Here is a 21,375-nt window from a genome sequence, read left to right as displayed (position 1 = left end):
AGACATTTCTCAAAGCACCTTACCATGTAAGCAAGCAAGCCTGCTTTGCTGTGACTCACGTGACAGCTTTGTTGGCAGGCCTCTGACACAGAGACTGAAACTTTGTACATGGATTCAGCTATGGTCAGTTTCTGGAGATTTGGTTGTTTTTTTCATATCTGAAAGTGATGGGGCTAAGCCGTTAATAATTTTCTATGTTATTTTGAAGTTCTTAGTCATTTTAGTTAGTGACTGTAAAGAAGGCTGAAGTTGAAACATTTTGTGGCTTGCTCTACACAGCCTTTCCAAGATAATAGCACGAGGCAGTATGTTTGCTAAGAGCTTATGGTGATCATGCTTGTTAAAATTTTGCCTTTCTGTTTGCTAAATATTTTAAAGAGCCATATTTTGCCCTCAGATTTTAAACATAATTCCCCTGTGGCTTCAGTAAATATATCTCCTTTGGGCAGTGAGAGGAAACCTTAATTGTGAGTCAGCCTGATATTTGTAATCCCATAGGAAAAAGAACAAACCCATTTACACTAATCTCATTGCTATCCACTTTCAAATATATGGCTCTGGCCCCTTTAAAAGTGTGGTGAAGTACAGAGTGGGGAAGCTGGAAGTAATGCAAAGTTCTTTCCCTTTTGACATAAAGAACAAACAAAGAAACAAGAGGAATTTGGGGTGAAAAACCCAAAGTAAAAGTCTTTGAACATGGAAGTGATTGATTGCAGGCTCCTCAACAGTTTTAATGTGACTCTTAAATCTATATCTAGTATCTAGATCTCATGGTCATTGGCACCTTAGAAATGTCTGGGATAAGTTAAAGTTTTCTTTAGCAGGTTCAAGACTTTGTACTCCGGTGTGAATAATTTACAGGTACAAACAATGAAACAACATCAAGTTTGTGTGGTGTGTGAGAGAAGCAAGACTGGATCTAAACTAGCTACACTGAGATACAGGCAAAAGGCTTGAAGAGCACTGATTCCTATGTATTTTAAACTGTAAAATAGTTGCTAAAGAAATCAGGGACTAGATGGTTCAAGGGGCTGGTAATGGGACAGAGAGACCCAGCTTGCCCTCAGGTAGAGTGACAATTGCTACCAGATGGTTGCCCAGTGAATTACAGTATACTCCCATTTATCCAAAACCCTATTATTCAAATCTCTTCCTTGTCCTCCGTCATGAGATACTTGAGACGCATGCTCTCTGCAGCATGTATCTCATGCAGGGGGACAAGGGAAGGATTTGGATAATGCAGAGGTTTGGATAATAGAGCAGAGACTAGCAGTGGAGGACTCCACCCTGCTGGTTAATGGCACCTGTGTGGCTGCAAGGCTGGTGACATCTGATCCCTGAAAGCACAAAGTACAGGGAAGGCTGTGGTCCTGGTGGGACAGAACAGAGTCCTGGCCAGATGTCTCTCCTCTGTCCTGTCAAGATCGCAGCCTTCCCCTGCACCTTGTGCCTGCGGGGATCGGGTGTCACTGGCCCTGCGGCAGCGCTGGAAGCCCTCCGCAATCCTGCTGTCACAGGAGTGAGTGAGCAGGGTATACCAGACATCCCCAGCCAGGACTGTGGGGGAAGAGCCCCCTCTCCTGGGGTAGGCCACCCCGCAGCTGAATGGCGCCTTCCCTCTTGATTATCTGAACTTCCAGTTATCCAAATGAAATCCATATCCCCCATGCTAGTTGGATAATCGGGAGTATGCTGTACTACACTGTAAAATACATTGGGAGGCTCAAGCAAGTTCCAGATGGACAGGTATCCATACCACAGAAAGAGCCCTCCCAGAGGGACAGAGGCCTGACTGGGTAAGAGTTTGAATTGTTCGTTCAGTTTAGAGGTGATACCGCCACAAGGTCAAAGGTGAGGCCTGGGAAAGCTTCACTTTTGCTGTCTGTGCTGGACCTGATGGGTGGACAAGCAGAACATCAGTCTCAAGGACTGTCAGTCAGGGGCTGTTTACCAGCCCTGTGTTCACATGCTTTTAAAATAAACAATTCAAATTTGCCCGTTATCGCTAAGAAAGAAAAATCTATTTTTCTGCCTAGGACACAGTCTGTAACTGTAACACGGTCCCTTGTTTTCTTCATCTTCTTCTGCTAAAGGTAACAATGCCTGTGGAAAGAATGCGGATGCGTCCATGGCTGGAAGACCAAATAAATTCAAACACAATACCAGGGTTAAAATGGCTAAATAAGGTAAGATTTGTACGTATTTGATAAACAAATCAATTGTCACAGGGTCTGAAGCGTGGTTGCTTAGATCTAATTCTGATGGCTTCCTGTGGGGCAAAGCAATGAGGATAGGCAGAGTTGAGCTGTTCTTGCTGAACCTGTTCTTCTAGCTCTGCGTTCAGGATTTGAGGAGCTATTTTTGCTTATCAGATCAGTGACTCTTTTAAAAACCATTTTTCTTCCTCTGCCTTCTTTTGTGGGAGCAGGTGCTGTGGAAACTCCACTGTTTTACGCTGGGAACAAAGTGCAGAGCCAAACAGCTGCAGTGGGTCTTGAACAGCATGCTCTTCTGAACTGAAACAGTCTACTCTGCATTAACCCTTGAGTTGATATGCTGATCCCCGCTTGGAGCATGGATACTTAGCTGATTTCTTTGCTACAGGCTGTATGGTAGAACTTAGAAGAGTAATGGGTGTATTTTCCCATATAAGTCCCAATCAGCATTCTGTACTTACCCAGAACTCTCAGTGGGAGATTAAGATGTTCAGAGAATATAGGATCAAGCCCCAGAACACCAAACAAATGGTTTTCTTGAGCTAATTTTTAAAAAGTTCAAAATAAATCTAAGGCCTAAAAAAACCCAGATAAAATCACATGTATTCTTACTATGGAAAATATTAATTTATCACATATAAAAGCATGAGTCAGTTATTTTCAGCCATAGTGTGCTAATTTATCATTTAAAGCATGGGAAATGTTATTAAGGCATGTTCTGATGTATAGAAATGTAGGATTTGCCATTCAAGGTCAGACAGTGATCCAATTAGTTTGGTACCCTGTTTCCAGTAGTAACTTGTTGCTTATGTGATCTGCTTTTGAACTGATGCATGATATTTAGCTTCTATTATGTTTATCTTAGCGTGCATAACTGTAAATGCTAGCGGTCGCAAAATTATCAGGTACTTTTTAAAATTCATCCACAATATTTTGTCTCAATAACCTCTTGCAGCATTGAATTTCACATTCTGTGACTTTATGCTGGGTAAACAAATATTTTCTTTTATCTGTCCCCAAATTAGCTGCCTCCTAATCTTGAGTGTGCTACTTCTTGTATTATGGACCACAAAAGTAAAAAGGAGGGACTGATCAGTTTTGAAAGTTCCCTTTGTAATTTGAATACTACATTCAGGTCCCTACTGAATCTTCTCCTTTGCTGTCTGTAGTCAGTCATATATCATTTCTTCCATACCTTGGATCATCTTCATTGCCCATTTCTGGAAATGTTCATTTTCCGCTGAATCTTTCTTAAAGCAAGGCTGTCCATACAGGGCACGGTACTCCAGATGCAGGCATACCACTATTCAACAGAGTGCTATCGTAGCATTTTCTATATTTTGTTTCACACCCTTGTTTAATACACAAAAAAACCCACCTTATTTGCTTGTTTGCTCTGCACTGAGAAGACCTCTCCATTGAGCAGTGGACTCCTTAGTGTGTTTGTTCAGACAATCCTGTGAATTCAGAGCCCATAAACACATCAAGGTAGACTGTAAGACACACTGTTGGGTTGTTTAATATTTGCAACTATTCTGTCTAGACCAAGGTGTTACAATGGTTATCCGCCATTGCGCTTCTGGGTGTAAGCTGTTTGCGCAGAGGATCCATAATGTATTTTTTGTTTCATTATATCATATTACCCAACTGGCCAGGCCGTGTTGTGCTAATAAAATATTTTGAATTTGGATTTTTATTTTTTTTTTAAAGCAGAAGACATTGGCTGCTACCAGGAGCAGAATATCAGATTAAAAGATCAGCCATATGACCAGTGCAAAGTGACGCACACTAGAAAAAATAATCCCAATTATACACACACAATGTTGGATTTAAATTAGCTGTTACTACTCGCTCAAGAAAGTAGTAGTTAGAGTCATAGCAGATAGTTCTCTGAACACATCTGCTCAATGTGCAGCAGCTGTCAAAAAAGCTAACAATGTTAGGAACCATTAGTAAAGGGATCGATAATACAAAATATCATAATGCTGCTACATAAATTCAGGGTACGCTCAGACCTTGAATACTACATTCAGTTCCGGTCACCACATCTCAAAAAAGATATATTGGAATTTGAAAAGGTACAAACAAGGGCAACAAAAATTATTAGGGGTATGGAACAGCTTCCATATAGGGAGAGATTAAAAAGACGGGACTTTTCAGCTTGGAAAAGAGACGACTATAGAGGTCTATAAAATCATACATGGTATGGAGAAAGTGACTGGGAAAATATTATTTACTCCTTCACATAACACAAGAACTAAGGATCACCTGTTGAAATTAATAGGCAGCAGGTTTAAAACAAATAAAAGGAAGTACTTCTTCACACATTGCACAGTCAACCTGTGGAACTCATTGCCAGGGAATGTTGTGAAGGCCAAAAGAATAACTGGGTTCAAAAAAGAATTACTTAAGTTCGTGCAGGATAGGTCCATCAATTGCTATTAGTCAAGATGATCAGGGATGTGACCCCATGCTTCGGGTGTCCCTAAACACTCGAAATTTCCCTGTTGTGTTCATTCCATCTGAAGCACCTGGCACTGGCCACTGTCAGAAGGGGCAGGATACTGGGCTAGATGGACCATTGGTCTGATCCAATATGGCTGTTCTTACAGTCTTATACTTGTATTTGGCATCTGATCTTTCCCCGAAAATTCACATACCTTCATAGTTGCCTCTTACAATGTGAAATGGCTTCCTGAATCCACTTCAAAGTGTTTCTAATTGCAACTGATCACTCTAGCAATGAGTCATTTAAACCAAAAATAATTCCTATATTTAAGTGTAAATCCTGATCATAAACAAGGCAGCACATGTAATCTATGATTCGTAAGGCAAAGATTTTGGCATGGGTATTTTTATTAGAAATAATGGACAGAACACAGGCAATAAACAGTAAATCACAGAAGTCCCAGCTCCATGATAGAGGGGCTAGAGTCCCAGCCCCGCTGCCTGGGGCTGAATTATTGGAATTTTCAGAAAGTTGAAGAGGTCTCGTAAAATCACGGAATCTGTGACAGACTTGTAGCCTTAATGATAAGGTATCATTTGCACCCACAGCTTTGTTTATACACTAAAGCTATGGTTTGCCAATTGTAGAAGTTGTGGGGTTTAGGTGCTGTTTTTGTTCACCATAGTTCTGCAATGGTTCATGATAAAGAAAAGAATCTGGGTAGAATAAACAGTATACCTGCTATTACAATACACAGCTTTTAAGTTGTATTAAATGTAAAGCCTTAAAAGTTCAGTACTGGGACTTTCATAGTTCACTTTCATGGGGAATATTGTCAGTTTTCATAAACAATATTATGTTGGCTAAATGGCATCTCAAGTAGTTACATTTTACTTACCTAACTTCTCCATTTGAAAGTGCATGGAACATTGATTTCTTCACTTCCTGTCCTGTCCTGGATTTTGCTTTAGAACAGATGGATGCAGCCACCTGTTCACAAGGGCATTCAATGAAACTGAAAAGAAACATGCTTCATATTGAAAAAGGGTTATTTCTGGTATCCAACCCATATTTAACATGTGGAACTTGTGGCCACTGATATCACTGTAGTCAGGAGTGTAGTAGGCTTCAAGAAAAGATTAGATAATTCTATGACTAATGAGACCATCTATGGTTATATTGGATTGGATTGATTTTTATTTTACATGATATTAATCCTTATGCTTCAGGCCACAAACCAACTGGAGTTAGGAAGAACCTTCCCCTGCAGGCAGACTGTTACATAACTGACAACTAAAAGTTTTCTTGCACCTTCCTTTGAAGTTTGAAGCATTAGGTACTGACTGCTGTTAGCAACAAGATCCTGGACAAATGGACCAGTGATCTTAGTCAGCATGACAATCCCTATAGGGCTTTTATGAACCATTCTATAGAATAGAAGTAAATGTAAAATCACTGCTCATAAACTTTGCTGATGACGCAAAGATTGATGATATGGAAAATAATGAGGAGGATAGAGTAGTCAAACAGAGCAATCTGGATTGTTTGGTAAGGTAGCTGGGTCTGTTCAAACAAAATGTGTATTGATTGATACAGCCAAATGGAAAGTTAGACACCTGGGAACAAGGAATGCGGGCCATATCCTGGGGGCTGTGTGCTGCAAAGCAGTGACTGTGGAAAGGATTCAGGGATCAGAGTTAGAGCCCTGTGAAATTCTACTTGCTTTTTATATTTTTTTTTTGGGGAGGGGGGTAGACAGGTGAGGATTTTGTTTTATTTCATTTCTTCTGTGGGAGTGGGAGAGTGGGTCTTGCCCCGAGAGTCGGAGGTGTTTGCAGGATTGGGTGCTGCTCTGGGAGGGGGTGGTGGTGTGGAAGTGGGAGGCGCTTTGGATGGGGTCAGGTCCTAACTGTGAGGAGTGGGGGTGGTGAGACTTGGAGGGGGGTTGCAGAGCGAGCCTGTCCTGCTCTCACCCTGCAGTGACGGCTCCTACAGACATGAGGCTGGGCCTGGCTCCTCACTCTCTGCGTCATGACCTGATGAGAGGTGGCAGAGCGAGCCCATCCTGCACTCATCCTGCAGCAGAAGCTCCTGTCCTGTGGAGCTGGGCCCAGACCTTCCCACACCAGGCATTGCAACCGGCTGTATGGGGTGGCTGAGCCACTCAGGTTTGGCCAGCTGGGCCTCCATTATGACAGCGAGGTGGCTGGGCCAATCCTGAGTCGTGCTGCAACCTCATGTGCCAAGTCGCAACGCCACTCACCAAAACTGAGTGATGCTGCGAGCCCACGTGCCAGGTTACAATGCCCAGAGCAGGGAGCTGGGCCCAGTCCTGAGGACAGGAGCCACTGCTGCAGGGGAGTATTTTGGTTTTTCTTATACATTGATTTTCATTTCATGTCATGTCATTTTGAATTATTCAAAACCAGGGGCTCTAGTCCTAGAAGACAAGCAACTCAACATGACCTCCCTGTGAGATGATGTGGCACAAAGGGCTAATGCAATCCATGGATGTATAAACAGGGGAGTAGTGAGCAGGAATAGGGAGGTAGTTTTGCCACTCTACACGGTCAGAGGAATTCAAATTGGAAATCAGACAAACCTTTTCAACAATGACTGTGATTAACCATCATCTCTTGATGTCTTTAGATCAAGACTGAATGCCTTTCTAGAAGATATACTTTAATCAAACACAATTATTGGGTGCAATGCAGGAGTAACTGCATGAAATGTAAGGACCTGTGTTATGCAGGAAGTCAGACTAGCGTAGGTGCTGGAACTAGGGGTGCTGGGGATGTGGCAGCACCCACAGGCTTGAAGTGGTTTCTATCATATGCAGAGTTTATAGTTTTGGTTCAATGGCTCTCAGCACCCCCCTATGCAAATTGTTCCAGCAGCCCTGCAGACTTGATGATCTAATGGTCCCTTTTGGCCTTAAAAGTCTATGAATCTATGAATATGAGCTCTCTTAAATTCTATAGAAGTTAATTAAGTTCTCTAGGTTTTTATATTAAGTTTCTGTAGTACACCATTTGTTTCATCCCTGTTAGATTGTATAAGACATTTCCATAAAGTGTACTTACTGCCATCTTCAACATGCTCAAACATCTCTCAGGCTCAAACCCATCTTTTATTAATGTACAAGGTGCACAGTAAATATTACGTAAAGAAAAGAAGAGGATAATTATATATTTAAACCAGCCTTGCAAAAATCCACTCACTCATCTGGGACAAGTATTTTGTTAACGAGCAAGAAATATATTATTAGTATCTTCATTGTTGTTAAGTTAAATGTAGGCGAGTGGAATTTTGTGCTAGGGCTGATAAATTTTCACAACAATTTTGAAATGATGTTTAGAAAACACATCTGGCCCCAAACTTTTATAGTGTTTTTGCCTTGTTTTGTTCTCCATCTGTTCTTTTGGTTTCAGTATTGCTTTGTTGATTCACTTGAGTATATTCCCCCTTGCTGCATGACCATCTCTCCCTTTTTGATACTCCTCTTAGTTCATGATACACACATTGTGTATTATCCCAGGGAATATGCTTGGAGAAAAGGTTCAGGGCAGCACTGAGCTGGAGCTAGGGATTGCTAAACCATTAACTTGAACCATTACTGCTGTGTCTTATGTTGCAGTGCTGTTTGTGCTTCCTACCAGGATGGTGCTGGTTGGGAGCACTGATATTACTGACATGCATTAAGGCTTTGGGCCTGTCCTTGCTGTGTTTGGATGTGGTGATGCTTTGGACCCAAGCACAGCGGGGGTGGGCAAAGAGCTTTCACACGAGATATGATCAGTTATAGCTGGGGAAGGAGGAGAGCTTCTTTTCAGACTGATCACTGTTTTGCAGGGGAGAAAATAAGAAGGCAAAGGGAATAAATGAAAGGACATTGCCTACGTATGGAGAATGAGTGGGAAGAATGATGAGAGAGAGAAATGGACATCACATGTCAAACGTATTTTACCAAATTAAAGGGAAGACAGAAAAAAATGAGAATAGAAGAATAAAAATGAACATAACTATATGATCCTAACAAATGAGAGAGAAAAGTTTGAATGGAATCAGAAGCTGAAGTAAAAGGCAGAATCAGAAAAAATTAGTGAGAGATGAGAAAAGGAAAAAAAGTAAAACTTTACTTTTATAGAAATATTAGTCTGAGAGAGAATACATATGGGACGTAGACTAGGAGGAGAGCCAGATAGAGAAGGGAAAAAAGTGGTGTTGAAAGAAGAAGAGAAGAGCACACACAAGAGCTACAGTTTATTTTTTAGATTATTTCATAGAAGTGCATATAATGCACTGGTCACAATGTTCTTAGATGTAACCTTCAGAGCAGTAAACAAAGAATACATTCTTCTGTTCTATATTGAGATACTAAAATGATCCTTAGTTCCTCCCCTTTTGCATCCTGCTTCCTTAATTACCTTTGATTCCTGCTGTGATGGAGTCTTGTACGTTTCACTGTGTTATTGTGTCTGATTTGCTTGCCTCACCCAATTTTAGATGTCGTCATCTCCCATTATACTGGTGCCTCATAGGCTAAATGTTAAGCCCCTCATCCCCCTACCCTCAACAACAACATCATTAGCTTTGCTCCTATGTATATTTATCTTCATACCAATTTCTAATCATAAAAAGAAAAAATTCTGCACTGCCAAAAGTGCCTTGATTTGAATATTTATAAATGTGTGGTGCAGCATGTGTTATATGTGTGTCATCTTGGAAACCTGCCCAATTTTTAGTCCATAAAGTGGCATCTGAAGGTTTCACAGATTTAGGGCTCTATCCTGCTCCCTCTGAGGCCAGTGGATGTTTTGCTATTGACTTTAGCAATAGCAGGATTGGACCGTAAGGGAGCAAATGAAACACTTGCAGATGCTGGAACTGTAGATGTGTTTTTAAATGAGTGGATTAAAGTCCTCAGAAAATCTGTGAGACAATCAGTGTTGACATATCCTATTTGTTTTTCTTTCCAGGAGAAGAAGATTTTTCAGATTCCCTGGATGCACGCTGCACGACATGGGTGGGATGTTGAAAAAGATGCTCCTTTATTTAGAAACTGGGCAATTCACACAGGTACTGGAACTCTCATTTCTGCGGACCAGATTTTGTTTGCCTTTGTGTGTCTCCTGGAGATTTTTCCTTTAATTTTGTTTGCTTTTGCAAATACGGTGAATGAATTTAAGGACCTGAATCTGTGAGATGCTGAGTACCTCTTGCAACATTCTTGGTACTCTCCTAACTTTATCGAGGGGCCATAACTTGCTTCCATTGAAGACAACAGTGAAACTTCATTGACCGAAATGGAAACAAAATTGGTTCAAAATCAGTGGGAGTAGAGACGGCTCAGCAGCCCTTATGCTCTTAAATTTTAATACAGGTTTGAACCAGGCATAATAAAGGTAAGTGCTGTAAAAGCTTACTCGCACTACTGTAGCATTGATCTGATCTGCAACACCCATACTATTCTGGCCTTTCTTGAGAAGAAGCTGCCAATCATAAAGTCTAGAGATATGCATGAAAATGAGATCACCAAATGAGCCTTGTCTTGCAACCTAAACTGTGGTTTGAACTTGTCTCCAGAATCAAAAGGAGTGCACTGACACTAATTCATGGTGCTACTAGCTCTCCCTGGGCTTTGAAAACATGTTTAATATGTACCTAATTTTCTTTATTTTCTTGCTTGTTAGGAAAATTTCAACCAGGAGTAGATAAACCTGATCCAAAGACATGGAAGGCAAACTTCCGATGTGCTATGAACTCCTTGCCTGATATAGAAGAAGTCAAAGACAAAAGTATAAAGAAAGGAAACAATGCCTTCAGGGTTTACAGGATGCTACCCTTATCCGAAAGGCCTTCCAAAAAAGGTAGACAAAGGGACCCATGAACATGAAATCAGTGTTAGGTACTTAGCTGGATATTAATTTGATGATGGAGACTTCTACTCCAGAATCTGAGACCTGCAAAATATGGCCATTGTACCTTGGCTTCTGTGAAGTCACATGTATTTATCCAAAATATCCTCTGAATCTAGGAACTTTCCATGAACAATAGACAGACTGCATTCATTTAAAGGGATAATATACTTTTTTTTGAAAGAGAGAGGATACACAGGATGTGCTGTCTGAAGATCAAGTGTCTGGTATAAATTGGTTTAGCTTCATTGAAGACAATGGGGCCATATCAATTAGCAGCTGCGGCTCTGACCCCAGATATCTAGTCTGTTTCATATTTTGAGCAACAAGGAAACATGTTATGGTCAAGGTGGGACATGGAAGTTCTGATTTTTGCTACATTTTAAAGGGAAAAACCTGTCTACTTCTACAATGTTACAATCATTTCATTTCTACTCCCCAAGAGAAACAAATTGACATTTTCCCCATCCTATCAAGTGTCTGACTAAGGCCTAGGCTACACTGGGGGGCGGGGAGCGGTTTTCGAACTAAGATACGCAACTTCAGCTATGCTGTTCATGTAGCTGAAGTCGAAGTATCTTAGTTCGACTTACCTGGCCGTCCTCACGGCAGCGAGTCGACTGTGGCGGCTCCCCCGTCGACTCCGCTTAATCCTCCTGCTGAGGTGGAGTACAGGCGTTGATTCAGGGATCAATTTATCGAGTCTAGACGAGACGAGATAAATCGATTCCCGACAGATCGATCACTACCCGCCGATCCGGTGGGTAGTGAAGACATAGCCTTAGTGTCCTATTGGGTGGCACTTAGCACTGGAACAGGTATACATGCATACATTGGAGATCTGTGCTTTGTAGCAGATCCTTCCCTCCCTCCCCTCCCCCCACCTGTACAAAAAACTCTTTCTGAAAGAGGCGCAGATGTGGATTAGTCAAGAAGCATTAACTTAGGCACAGGTATCTACCACCTTATAGGAGGTGGGAAAGCCATGGAGAATGGCACCTTCCTTTCTCACCCATGGTTCCACCTTCTAAAGGCTCCCATAGCCCAATCGCCATAATGTGTCCATAGGGGAGAAGATCGCATAGCGGCATCTCTGCTCTCTCTTTAGGCCTCCTGGGAGATTTCTGTCTGATCAGGGTATCCTCCTTTCATGGAAGGAGATCAGGGAAATAGTGGGGATGATTATAGTTAACAGAACTCATTCAGAATTAGGAGGCAGACATCTTGCTGCCTGCTGGATAATTAGGTTGGGGAAAAAAACCCACTCTTGGTTGGATTTGGTGGCAGAAATAGGGTACATCAAGAGTGTAAATTAGCTAGGGTCTGTGTGGACATACCTCTTTCTGTGTTGTTTTTTTAAGTTATGTTTTCTTCATAAATAGATAGTGGTTAGGAATCTCAAAGAAAACAGAAACTACAACTGCTAGACCTAATGCTCCTCTGCAGTCTGCTTCACATCCTACACGTTCAGCCCCGTTCCTGCCCCAGATAGCAGGTTCCATGCCTGAGTCCTCTACTCCTATATGCCACTAGGCACGTACAGCTCCTATTGGCCACTCTTCCCCCTCTCTTCTTTTCCACCCAATCAGAGATTCCCACACCAAACACTCCTTCAACTACTATCAAGCACAAGCCCTCCCCCTTTTTCCATTTCTCATGCTACCTGCAGCCAAACACTCCCAGTGGTGGTTGAAAGGCAAGGAGTGGCTGAGGTGATGCTGTACTTGGTAAGGTGAGTGTGACTGGAGGAGAAAGACAGGGAACCTGGCACTTACAGGGGAAGGACTAGACTGAGCTATGTATGGCAGATTGGGCATAGCAGATAATTGGTTTTAAAGTTCCTGGGTGTCACCTGCCTTTGATGTATTTTATGGACTCTGGCATACCTTGCTGCAGTGAGTTACACTCCATTCAAATTTGTAAGGTTCTCTTCATAGCCATAAAGGCTAGAAACATAACTTGTCTTCAAAATGACAGCTGAGTTTCTGGAGTGCAGGGCTGCAATAAGGGCTGATTCTGGAATACACAGGGCCTTCTCTGTAATTGCATAATGTGTTGCCAGCTTCCTGCTCTGTCTCTTAAATAAACTGAGGCACAAGTAGGGGCAAAATAAATTGGCTGCAAGGATTTTTAATTCACAGTGATGCTCAGTGTCCCAATACAAGAGATTGGTGAATCTCATGGAGTTCCAGGTTTTGTGAATATAGTAAACTATTTGGATTCTCAAAACAAGTGTGATATCACAATCCATTCTCATTCTAATTGAAATGTGCTTTTTTTCCAAGTGCGATTGCATTCAAATAAACACGTTTTTTTAACTAAAGGGAACCTTGTACTGCATATTAAGAAAAGAAAAGCCATTCACGGGTGCTGGGACTAGGGATGCTGGGGGTGCTGCTGCTGCATCCCCTGGCTTGAAGTGGTTTCCATCACATACAAGGTTTACAATTTGGTTCAATGGCTGTCAGCAGCCCCACTATACAAATTGTTCCAGCACCCCTGGGCCATTTAATGCCTTCCACCTCCAAGCTAGGCTGAATGAGTGGGTGATCTATGTATGGTGTACTGCATAGACTGTTTTCAGAGTAGCAGCCGTGTTAGTCTGTATTCGCAAAAAGAAAAGGAGTACTAGTGGCACCTTAGAGACTAACAAATTTATTTGAGCATAAGCTTTCGTGAGCTACAGCTCACTTTACCGTAAGTGAGCTGTAGCTCACGAAAGCTTATGCTCAAATAAATTTGTTAGTCTCTAAGGTGCCACTAGTACTCCTTTTCTTTTTGCATAGACTGTATTTATTTTTAATTAGGAGTGTGCTTTCTCCCCTCTGCTCCTCCTTTCTTCAGTCCCTGTTTTTCAATCTGTCCTCTCTGTGTTCCATTTGTTCTGTTTTTCCACTGGATTTTTTTTTCCTCTCTGCCCCATCAATGCTCCTTTTTTACAGTCCTTCCAAAGCAGAGCATGTACCCAAAATATTCAAACTGAACTTTCTGGCCCTTCAGTGCTGAAGTGTGTTCAAAATTAAGCATAATGTGTCCTCCCATCCCTATCAGGTCCTGATGTTTTGAGGCACCTCACGATATTTCCTAGTTAGTATTTTTTTTTCCGCCAGGGGGTAGCTGGGTGTTGATTGGTTGTTCATCTCACAACTGGTTGTAACAAACCTTCCTCCTTCCATTGCTCCAGGAAAGAAACCAAAGACTGAGAAGGATGACAAATCCAAACAAATAAAGGTAAGAGTTGGCTGTTTCACAGTGAGTGACACTCTAGTTTGTGTCAATAATTCTTTTATAACTTTTCTTATACCTACTCTTAGGGCAGGTCTTCACTACCCGCCGGATCGGCGGGTAGTGACTGATCTTTTGGGGATCAATTTATCGAGTCTCATCTAGACGCAATAAATCTATCCCCAAATGCGCTCCCATCAACGCTGGAACTCCAGCTCACGAGAGGCAGAAGCGGAGTCGACGGGGGAGTGGCAGCGGTCAACTTGCTGCCATCCTCACAGCCTGGTAAGTTGACCTAAGATACGCTGACTTCAGCTACGCTATTTGCATAACTGAAGTTGCGTATCCTAGGTGTCCCCCCCCCCCCCCCCCCCCGGCCAGTGTAGACCAGGGCTAAAATAATATCCGAGCCACTTGTAATCCATTCCGCCATCTTTCTTTGCCTGTGGTTTCTCGCCTTATGTCTTTAGAATGGCACACATTGCATTTCTTTAACATGAAGCTTGTTGCAACTGTGGCTGATGTGATCAGAGTAGCACTAGCTTTTGTGTTGCAGCTGGATATTGGAAAACAGGCAGCTTGTGGATATATTTAGCAAATGTACATTTGTGTTGATAGAAATAAAATAACTATATAGGGAATGGTCATAGGCAACAACAATACCCTGTGTAATTAATTTGTGATGCTGTTGTGATGGAAATTAGTTTGTATTTAGGTAAGAACAGTAGCTCTAATAGGGTTGCAGTCTGTGTTCATGACTCCTTTGCACATCCCGGAACTGACCACAGAGCTCCTGTCAAAACGTACATGGGCCTGAACTTGCTAATCCTCACTAGTGTTGTGCTTCCTAGCTGGAGTAGTTCCACTGAAGTCATTAGAGAGACTCTGACGCATGTTCCAGAGTAAATGTTAGCAGTACTGGGCTGTAGCCAGAAATAAATCAGAAATCTTGTTCAGAAAAAACAACTGAAAACAAAGTTTACCATCTCAAAGCATTAGCAGAACACGGGACAAATCCTGCAACCTTTTCTCAAAGCTCTCATTGAAATCAGTGGCCACAGTAGCAGCTCCTTTGTAGTGTATGAGTTGTAGCAGTGTGCAGTAATGAGCAACCCCTGACTTGCCTGCCACTCCCTATTAAAGAGAGACCAAATTCAAGCCTGACATTCGCAGATTCAGCTATCCTTGGGGTCAGTGGGAATTTTGTTTGCTTACACCAGAGGAGAATTTGGCCCCAGCTGTTATGAAGTCAGTGGGAATTCTGCCTGAGTACGTATGGCAGGGTCTGGCCTTATATTTCCCCTAATTAAATTGAAATTTTTGAGGAGAAGAAACTGTAGTTCTTCTATATGTGTGAGCTATTCCACTTGGCAGGCTCTGCATGCCATGGCCCTCCTTAAGGGCATGGAAAGGATTTTATGGATGGTGAACTCTAAGACCCTTTTTGAAATGCACCCTTCTTAAAATTAAATTCAGGGAAAAATTCTCCTCGTGCATCACAGAATCAAATTACAGTTGGACAATGGTTTTCGATGGAGGGGGGCGGCAAACAAAACCTGTGCTGGCATTTGTCTCATTTAATACATAAGTATACTTAATATTTCAAGATATTACTTTATTGTATTTTTATTGATTTTAAGATTGTTTTAAGATAACACTATTTAACCCTGGTATCCAGATTACATAGCCACCAGTATCCATTTTAATGTAAGTACCAATCATAATTAGCAGCCAGAGGGATGTAAATTGCCAGCAAAGAAACAATTCTCTACTCATATCTTTCTCTGTCTGATTGGAGCAGCAGCTGGTGTCCTTCAAGGCCAACTGCTTGCTAATTGGCTGCAGTTATACACTATCGTAACCCCTCCCCCACATACTTCCTTTACAGTCAAAACGTTAAATAAATAAAAGCGGTAGCACTGGGTCTATTAATGAGAAACACTGCCCCTCTCCTACTCACATGGGTCCAGTCCTCTGAGCACTCATTACCAGAGTAGTTCAAGTGAAGTCAGTGGGATTATTACTCATGGCATTATGCCTGGTAATAAGTGTTCTTAGAAGTAGGCCCCCAGTGTTGGAAGCAGCATCTTCCGGATACTGTATTCTGTAACACTGGAACGTGTAAGCCGTTTGTCTGTGCTTCCAGCCCACTCTCCCATACACCAATGAGCTTAGAACTCACCAGCAGCTATGAGCTGGAACCAGGATGCTATCCCAGAGTATTCTGGTTTATTTCAACAACTGTGCATATGCCAGTTCTAGATCGTTTGTTTTAAAATGATTGCAGTCTCTGTACTCAACAACTATTAGAATGCTATCGATTATTGCAGGAGTAATAGTGATCCTTAACTCAGAGCCTGCCAGATAGGTAAAGGATGAACTAATTTACAAAAATGTTGTTTGAAAATTGAGACACACTTACAATTTTCAAGTCTACAAAGGTGTTTTGTTGATTTGGATTCTTTTTTTTTTTCTTTCAATGAAAGCTTTGCACTTCACCTTTAAAACAGTGTTTCATTCTCATGAAGATTACTGGGAAACTTTTCCATGACCTGATGCCTGTTAAAGTGTCTGAAATAATCCCGTGGTCTGTACTATACAGGTGGAGAAGACTAAGGACTGGAAGCTGAGTGCTCAAAAGGAGTTAGGTGTTGTGGCACACTGCATAACTTTTAGATGCTCGGAAAATCACAAGGACAATGCTGCAATGTGAAAAGCCTGAGTTAGACACCTAGGCTCCCTATACAATGAGTAGGAAGAGATAGGCATCTTAGAATGGTATTCTCAAAAGCCAGTATGTGAGGCAGGGAGACACCTAAGCTAGCCAATGGGAGAGGCTGGCCAGAGAACTGAATACTAGGCACGGCCCCTCTTTCAGAGATAGGTGCACAGGGATGCAAGGAGGTGCTGATCTCTGTTGCTGATGCTCACCTTATAACTTTTGGCCCTGTGGTAAAGTGCTCACCTGGAATGTGGAAAACCCAGGGTCATTTTCTCCCTCAGGCAGAGGGGGAGAGAGGAATTGAACAGGGGTCTCCTACCTCTCAGAAGAATATTCTGATGGGGGGGTTCCCTCGGTCTCTCCTGCTGAATCTGTCCAACTGTGGAAAACAATGAAAGAGAAATTGGAGTAGGGGGATTGGACCAGGGTCTCCCATGTCCCAGGTGAGTGCCCTAACCGCTGGACTGTAGAGCCATTCTCTCTCTCTCTCTGGTCCAATGACTGTGAATAAATACTTAAATAGCCACTGGGCAATGAGATTGGGCCTCCTGCTCCAATCACTGTTTCATTATTTATCCACATTCTAACAGCTTCAGCAGGAGAGCCTGAGTGAGCCCCCCCGCATCGGAATATCCCATAGTGCAGTGACTAGAGCACTCTCATGAGAGGTAGGAGACCCCGGTTCAAATCCTCCCTCTTCCCCCCTGCACAAGGGGGAAATTGAAGCTGGGTCTTCTGCATCCCAGGTAACTGCTCTAACCACAGGGCTCCTCCTCCAAGTGGATTTTGGCTGGGACCTGGTCTGGTAGGCAGCCTCTAAGTATGCGTCCCAATCAGCTCCCACGTGCAATTTAAGCATCCCAACGCCTCTGTATCCCCTGGTTTGACAGTCGCTCTGGGGCTCAGGTGGGAGGTAGGCATCCGGACAGCTAGGGTGAGCCAACAGTGTGAATGCCCAAAGGCAGAGACATTGTTGCTGAGGGAGTTTTTACCCTGAAAATGTAGGCTTTGAGTGTGTTTAGGTATCTACAGGGGTTAGTCAGGAGTTAGGCATCACAGTGGAGCCAAAACTGGGACATAGATGCCTAATTCCTTTTGAGCATCCAGCCCTAGATCACCAGCTCTGACACCTTTCTGTCTCCATAGTTCTACAGTGCCAAAGGCTGAAACAGCCCCTCGTGTAACTTAGAGCAACCTAATTCAGTCTGCTTCAAGTTACACTGTCTGCCGCATTCCCATAGGGATTGCTCCACTGACTAAATACCAGCTGGGACACAGTGTGCTCCCTGCTCCTGACAAACCCCTGCTGAAAATCTCTAGCTGCTTCCTTGAAATGGCTTTAAGATCCTTTTTGTACCAATGAGGTGCTGGTGCAGTGCAAAGTGAACTTAGGGCCAAGAATCTGGCTGTAACTTCAGTGTTCTCTATTGCCGATTATTAGTATTAATATTGATAGTACACTGGTGTCCCGTCAGTATTGGGGGGGACCAATATTGCCTTTATGCCAGTATTGCCTTTATGCTAGGCATAGTACAAACATGCAAATGTTTGTTTTGTGGCTGAAATGTGAGGGTCCCTTTGGAAAACTACTGCCTGACTTTTACAAACACGTGATAGGCAGAAAAGCGTCTGCTATTGTAGAAAAGTACCACTTTTATAGTAACCACTTGCACAGTTTGTTCTGAAGATTTTGGCTTGGATCAGTTTTTGCTGAGTGGAGGCAGAATTTGAGACCCAGAGAGAGGGAGCAGAATTGTCACAGTTCAGGGCAACTGCACCTGTATTTCCCCTCCATGGTCCACCAAGGGCACCCATTCTAGGCTTCCGGCTGCCAGCTATCCCCTATCCTGGGTGGAGACCTGTATGTCTCTCCCTCCTGTCTGAGGGTTTTCTAGGCTGCACAGTTCCCTGCCTACACTGTGATATCCCAAGAAAGCCAGACTGCCTAAACAGGCCAGTGTCTGTTTTACTCTGTCTCCAGAGGCTATGACCAGGTAATTGCCCACAGTTTTAAGTTACCATGCAGTCCTTTCTAAGCAAGCTTCTTTATTCTTAAGGTGGAAGCATTACAGAAAAAAACATATTAAAACAATAAAAGAGCCTGTACACTTGCTAATAAGTTTACCAGAAATCACCCCTTTCTCTTCAGCAGAGCTTTGGTAGGAGTCAGTCCTTCAGATCCCACCAAGGATTTTTTTCTGTGGTTACAAGTTCATAACTGCTTTAGCTCAGAACAAGCACACGGACACTGGGAAAATTAGCCTGTTTTTTTTATATATAGCGTGGCCTTTGATAGTCAGATTCTGAAAACAGTAGACCATGATCCCTTCCTGAGTGCATAGCTTCAGAAGGCTGGGTTTTTGTATAAGCAGGGGGAAGGAATTTGCATTTATCTCCCTCTAGCTATTTCCCAGGCATTCAACTTCACATGTATTGTCCCGAAAGATCATTCTTGTCTGCCATATTGTTCAATATAGTAGATTGATCATCCAGGCCCACAATAATACATAACCTTTTCCTTTAATACAGTGAACTCCAAAGATAATTAATTCAATAAGGGTTTTCAAGGATATTTCAGGAAATTGCCATATCTGTCGCATCCATTTTAAAAAGCTCTTTAATATATTTGAACAAACAATGGGCCAAATTAACCCCCATCATAGCACCATTTACTTCCTGATTGACAGTAGGGATGAATTTGTCTCAATCTTTTAGACTTTTCCTGTTTAGCATTTTTCAGCTTATGGTACTTTATTCAGCATTCACTGCTAACAAGAGAAAATTTGTTTTTCACTTTGATTTCCACAATCAATTCTGATTTTTAAAAAAATCACAAAAAATTGGTGCATGTCCCCAGATAATTTGGGACCATTTTGATCTTTAGCTCTGGATGTAAATTTATCCTGCCTGTGACCATCTGACTCGGTTTTTAGACAGTAGGCCCTATCCTGTCCTCAGTGAAATCAATGAGAATTTTGCCATTGATTTCTGTAGGAGCAGCTGCAGCCCTGCTGTAGTAAGAATAAATGGTGGTTTTATAACTTGTTTCATAGCTTGTCAGGTATAGCGTATGGGAACTGTAGCAGAGAAACAGCCCACTGGAAACATTCCCAAGACCAATAGATTATAACCCACCAGTGCGTGTTCTCACATGCACACATAGTAAGTTATCCATTTAGAGAGATTTATAACAGCTTACAACAAGGTAGCCAAGCTTTGAGATGGTCTGAGTACAAGTAGTACATGTTATATACAGGATATAAGTAAAAATATTTGTGTCATAATGACACATCCACAGAATCCACTGATCCCCAGCTAACAGCCCCGTATGCTTCATCTTCTCCAGAGTTCCTAAGTTTGTGTGTGTGTGCGTGCTCATAGACCAAAGGCCTGATTCTCTTACACTCTTGTAAATCAGGAGTAACTTCACTGAATTCAGTGGAATTGTTCTGGTATTAAACCAGTGCATGTCAGAAGAGAGTCATGGCCCAAGTAACCTAGAATTTTTTGTAGTCTTTCTTTGCTGTCCATGGATCCTTTATGATGGACCAGTGAAAGTTATCAGAATTCATCCTTTCCAGTTGTGGACTGAAGACACTGATGCTTTGATTTATGGGCCTGACACAACTGACATCACATATAAAGGGCCTGTTTCTCATTTACGCTAAGGGCATTTTACACAGCTCTGGCAATGTAAAGGGTCCTTCAGATGGGACTAAATTAGATTTTCACTCACTTTAAGGCCCCGTTGTAAAGAGAGGTGTAAACAAGAATCAGGACCAAAAATGGTAACTACTTGGTTGGTAGCACTGCAGCTATGCCTGCCAAAAACTATCCAGTTAGAGCAAGCTCACGAGAAAAGGGACATCACACTGTCCCTACAGTCTCTCTGCCACCATGATCATAACATTTATTGGATTTCCAGAGTGAATGGCTGGGAACTGAAAACTTGAAGCCCAATGCAAAGTGAGTATAAAATGCTACCAAATTGGAATGGTATATTTTTACACCTACTTTGCACTCAGTTTGCTCAGATGTAAATGATCACACAAGTTTCAGGGCAAAATTGAATCAGGCCCTTCCTATTAATCCTGGCATTGTCAGTCCAAAATCAGATTATATCCTGTATGATTTGTAGGCCTTGTCAGGTATCCAGCAGGGAGGAGGGCTGATCTTGCAGTTAATCCCTTGTTTTAAAAAAATGATGGCCTGTTAAAGAACTCCCAAGTTTTTGTAATAACTTCTACAGTATATTCAAAGGAGAGTTGTATAGATTCCCCAGCTGACATACAGCTAATGCATAGAGGTATATTGTGTATAGAACAGGGGTGGTTGTTTTCCCAACAGAATTGCCCTATGGCAACAGCTGTGACAAGATCTAGAAGGTTTGATTTAGTATAAATGCTTTGTTTTGTTTTGGACTCTTGTGATCAAGAAAAATTAAGGATAGAATTTAGTAATTACTGAACAGACACTTCAGGCGTTATTTCAGAAAGAATTCAGTGCTGCAGTATGTTTGGAAAGCAGTGAGGATAAATATTTAATAAAACGCTGTTTTAAGGCAGTGTGTCAACTTCATTACCCCTAATGTTAATCTTTTATAACAAATAGTATATTAATTGATTGTTCTTTGGAGGCTCGCTGTCAATGTGAAGAGTGACTTTTAACTTCAGTTTAAATGGAGAAGGCATGGAAATGTAGTTATCTCTGGCCTCCTTTTGGAGAACTTAAGTATTGATCTTCATCCTGCTTCTACCTGGGGGGCAGTGGGTATGTGACAGGCAGAAACTGATTTGATATGTTGTGATCTTGGCACAAAGAGATGAATAGAAAATAAAGTCAAGA

General features: G+C 42.1%; 1 protein-coding gene across 8 annotated transcripts in view; it reads left to right on the top strand.

Annotated features, from left to right (window-relative positions):
- Positions 1 to 21,375, top strand: part of IRF2 (interferon regulatory factor 2) — a 64,003-nt gene that overhangs the window by 28,045 nt on the left and 14,583 nt on the right. For 7 of the 8 annotated variants that reach the window (XM_077815522.1, XM_077815525.1, XM_077815520.1 and 4 more), the window contains 4 exons: positions 2,094 to 2,186; positions 9,645 to 9,744; positions 10,359 to 10,535; positions 13,768 to 13,814. In XM_077815522.1, the coding sequence (XP_077671648.1) occupies positions 2,100 to 2,186; positions 9,645 to 9,744; positions 10,359 to 10,535; positions 13,768 to 13,814 (411 nt within the window). In that variant the 5' untranslated portion in view covers positions 2,094 to 2,099. The remainder of the gene's footprint in view (positions 1 to 2,093; positions 2,187 to 9,644; positions 9,745 to 10,358; positions 10,536 to 13,767; positions 13,815 to 21,375) is intronic. The other variant, XM_077815527.1, reaches the window with a different exon arrangement.

Source organism: Eretmochelys imbricata, chromosome 4 (assembly GCF_965152235.1).
Source record: "Eretmochelys imbricata isolate rEreImb1 chromosome 4, rEreImb1.hap1, whole genome shotgun sequence".
Taxonomy (NCBI): domain Eukaryota; kingdom Metazoa; phylum Chordata; order Testudines; family Cheloniidae; genus Eretmochelys; species Eretmochelys imbricata.
This window is presented reverse-complemented; position numbering and strand designations above follow the sequence as displayed.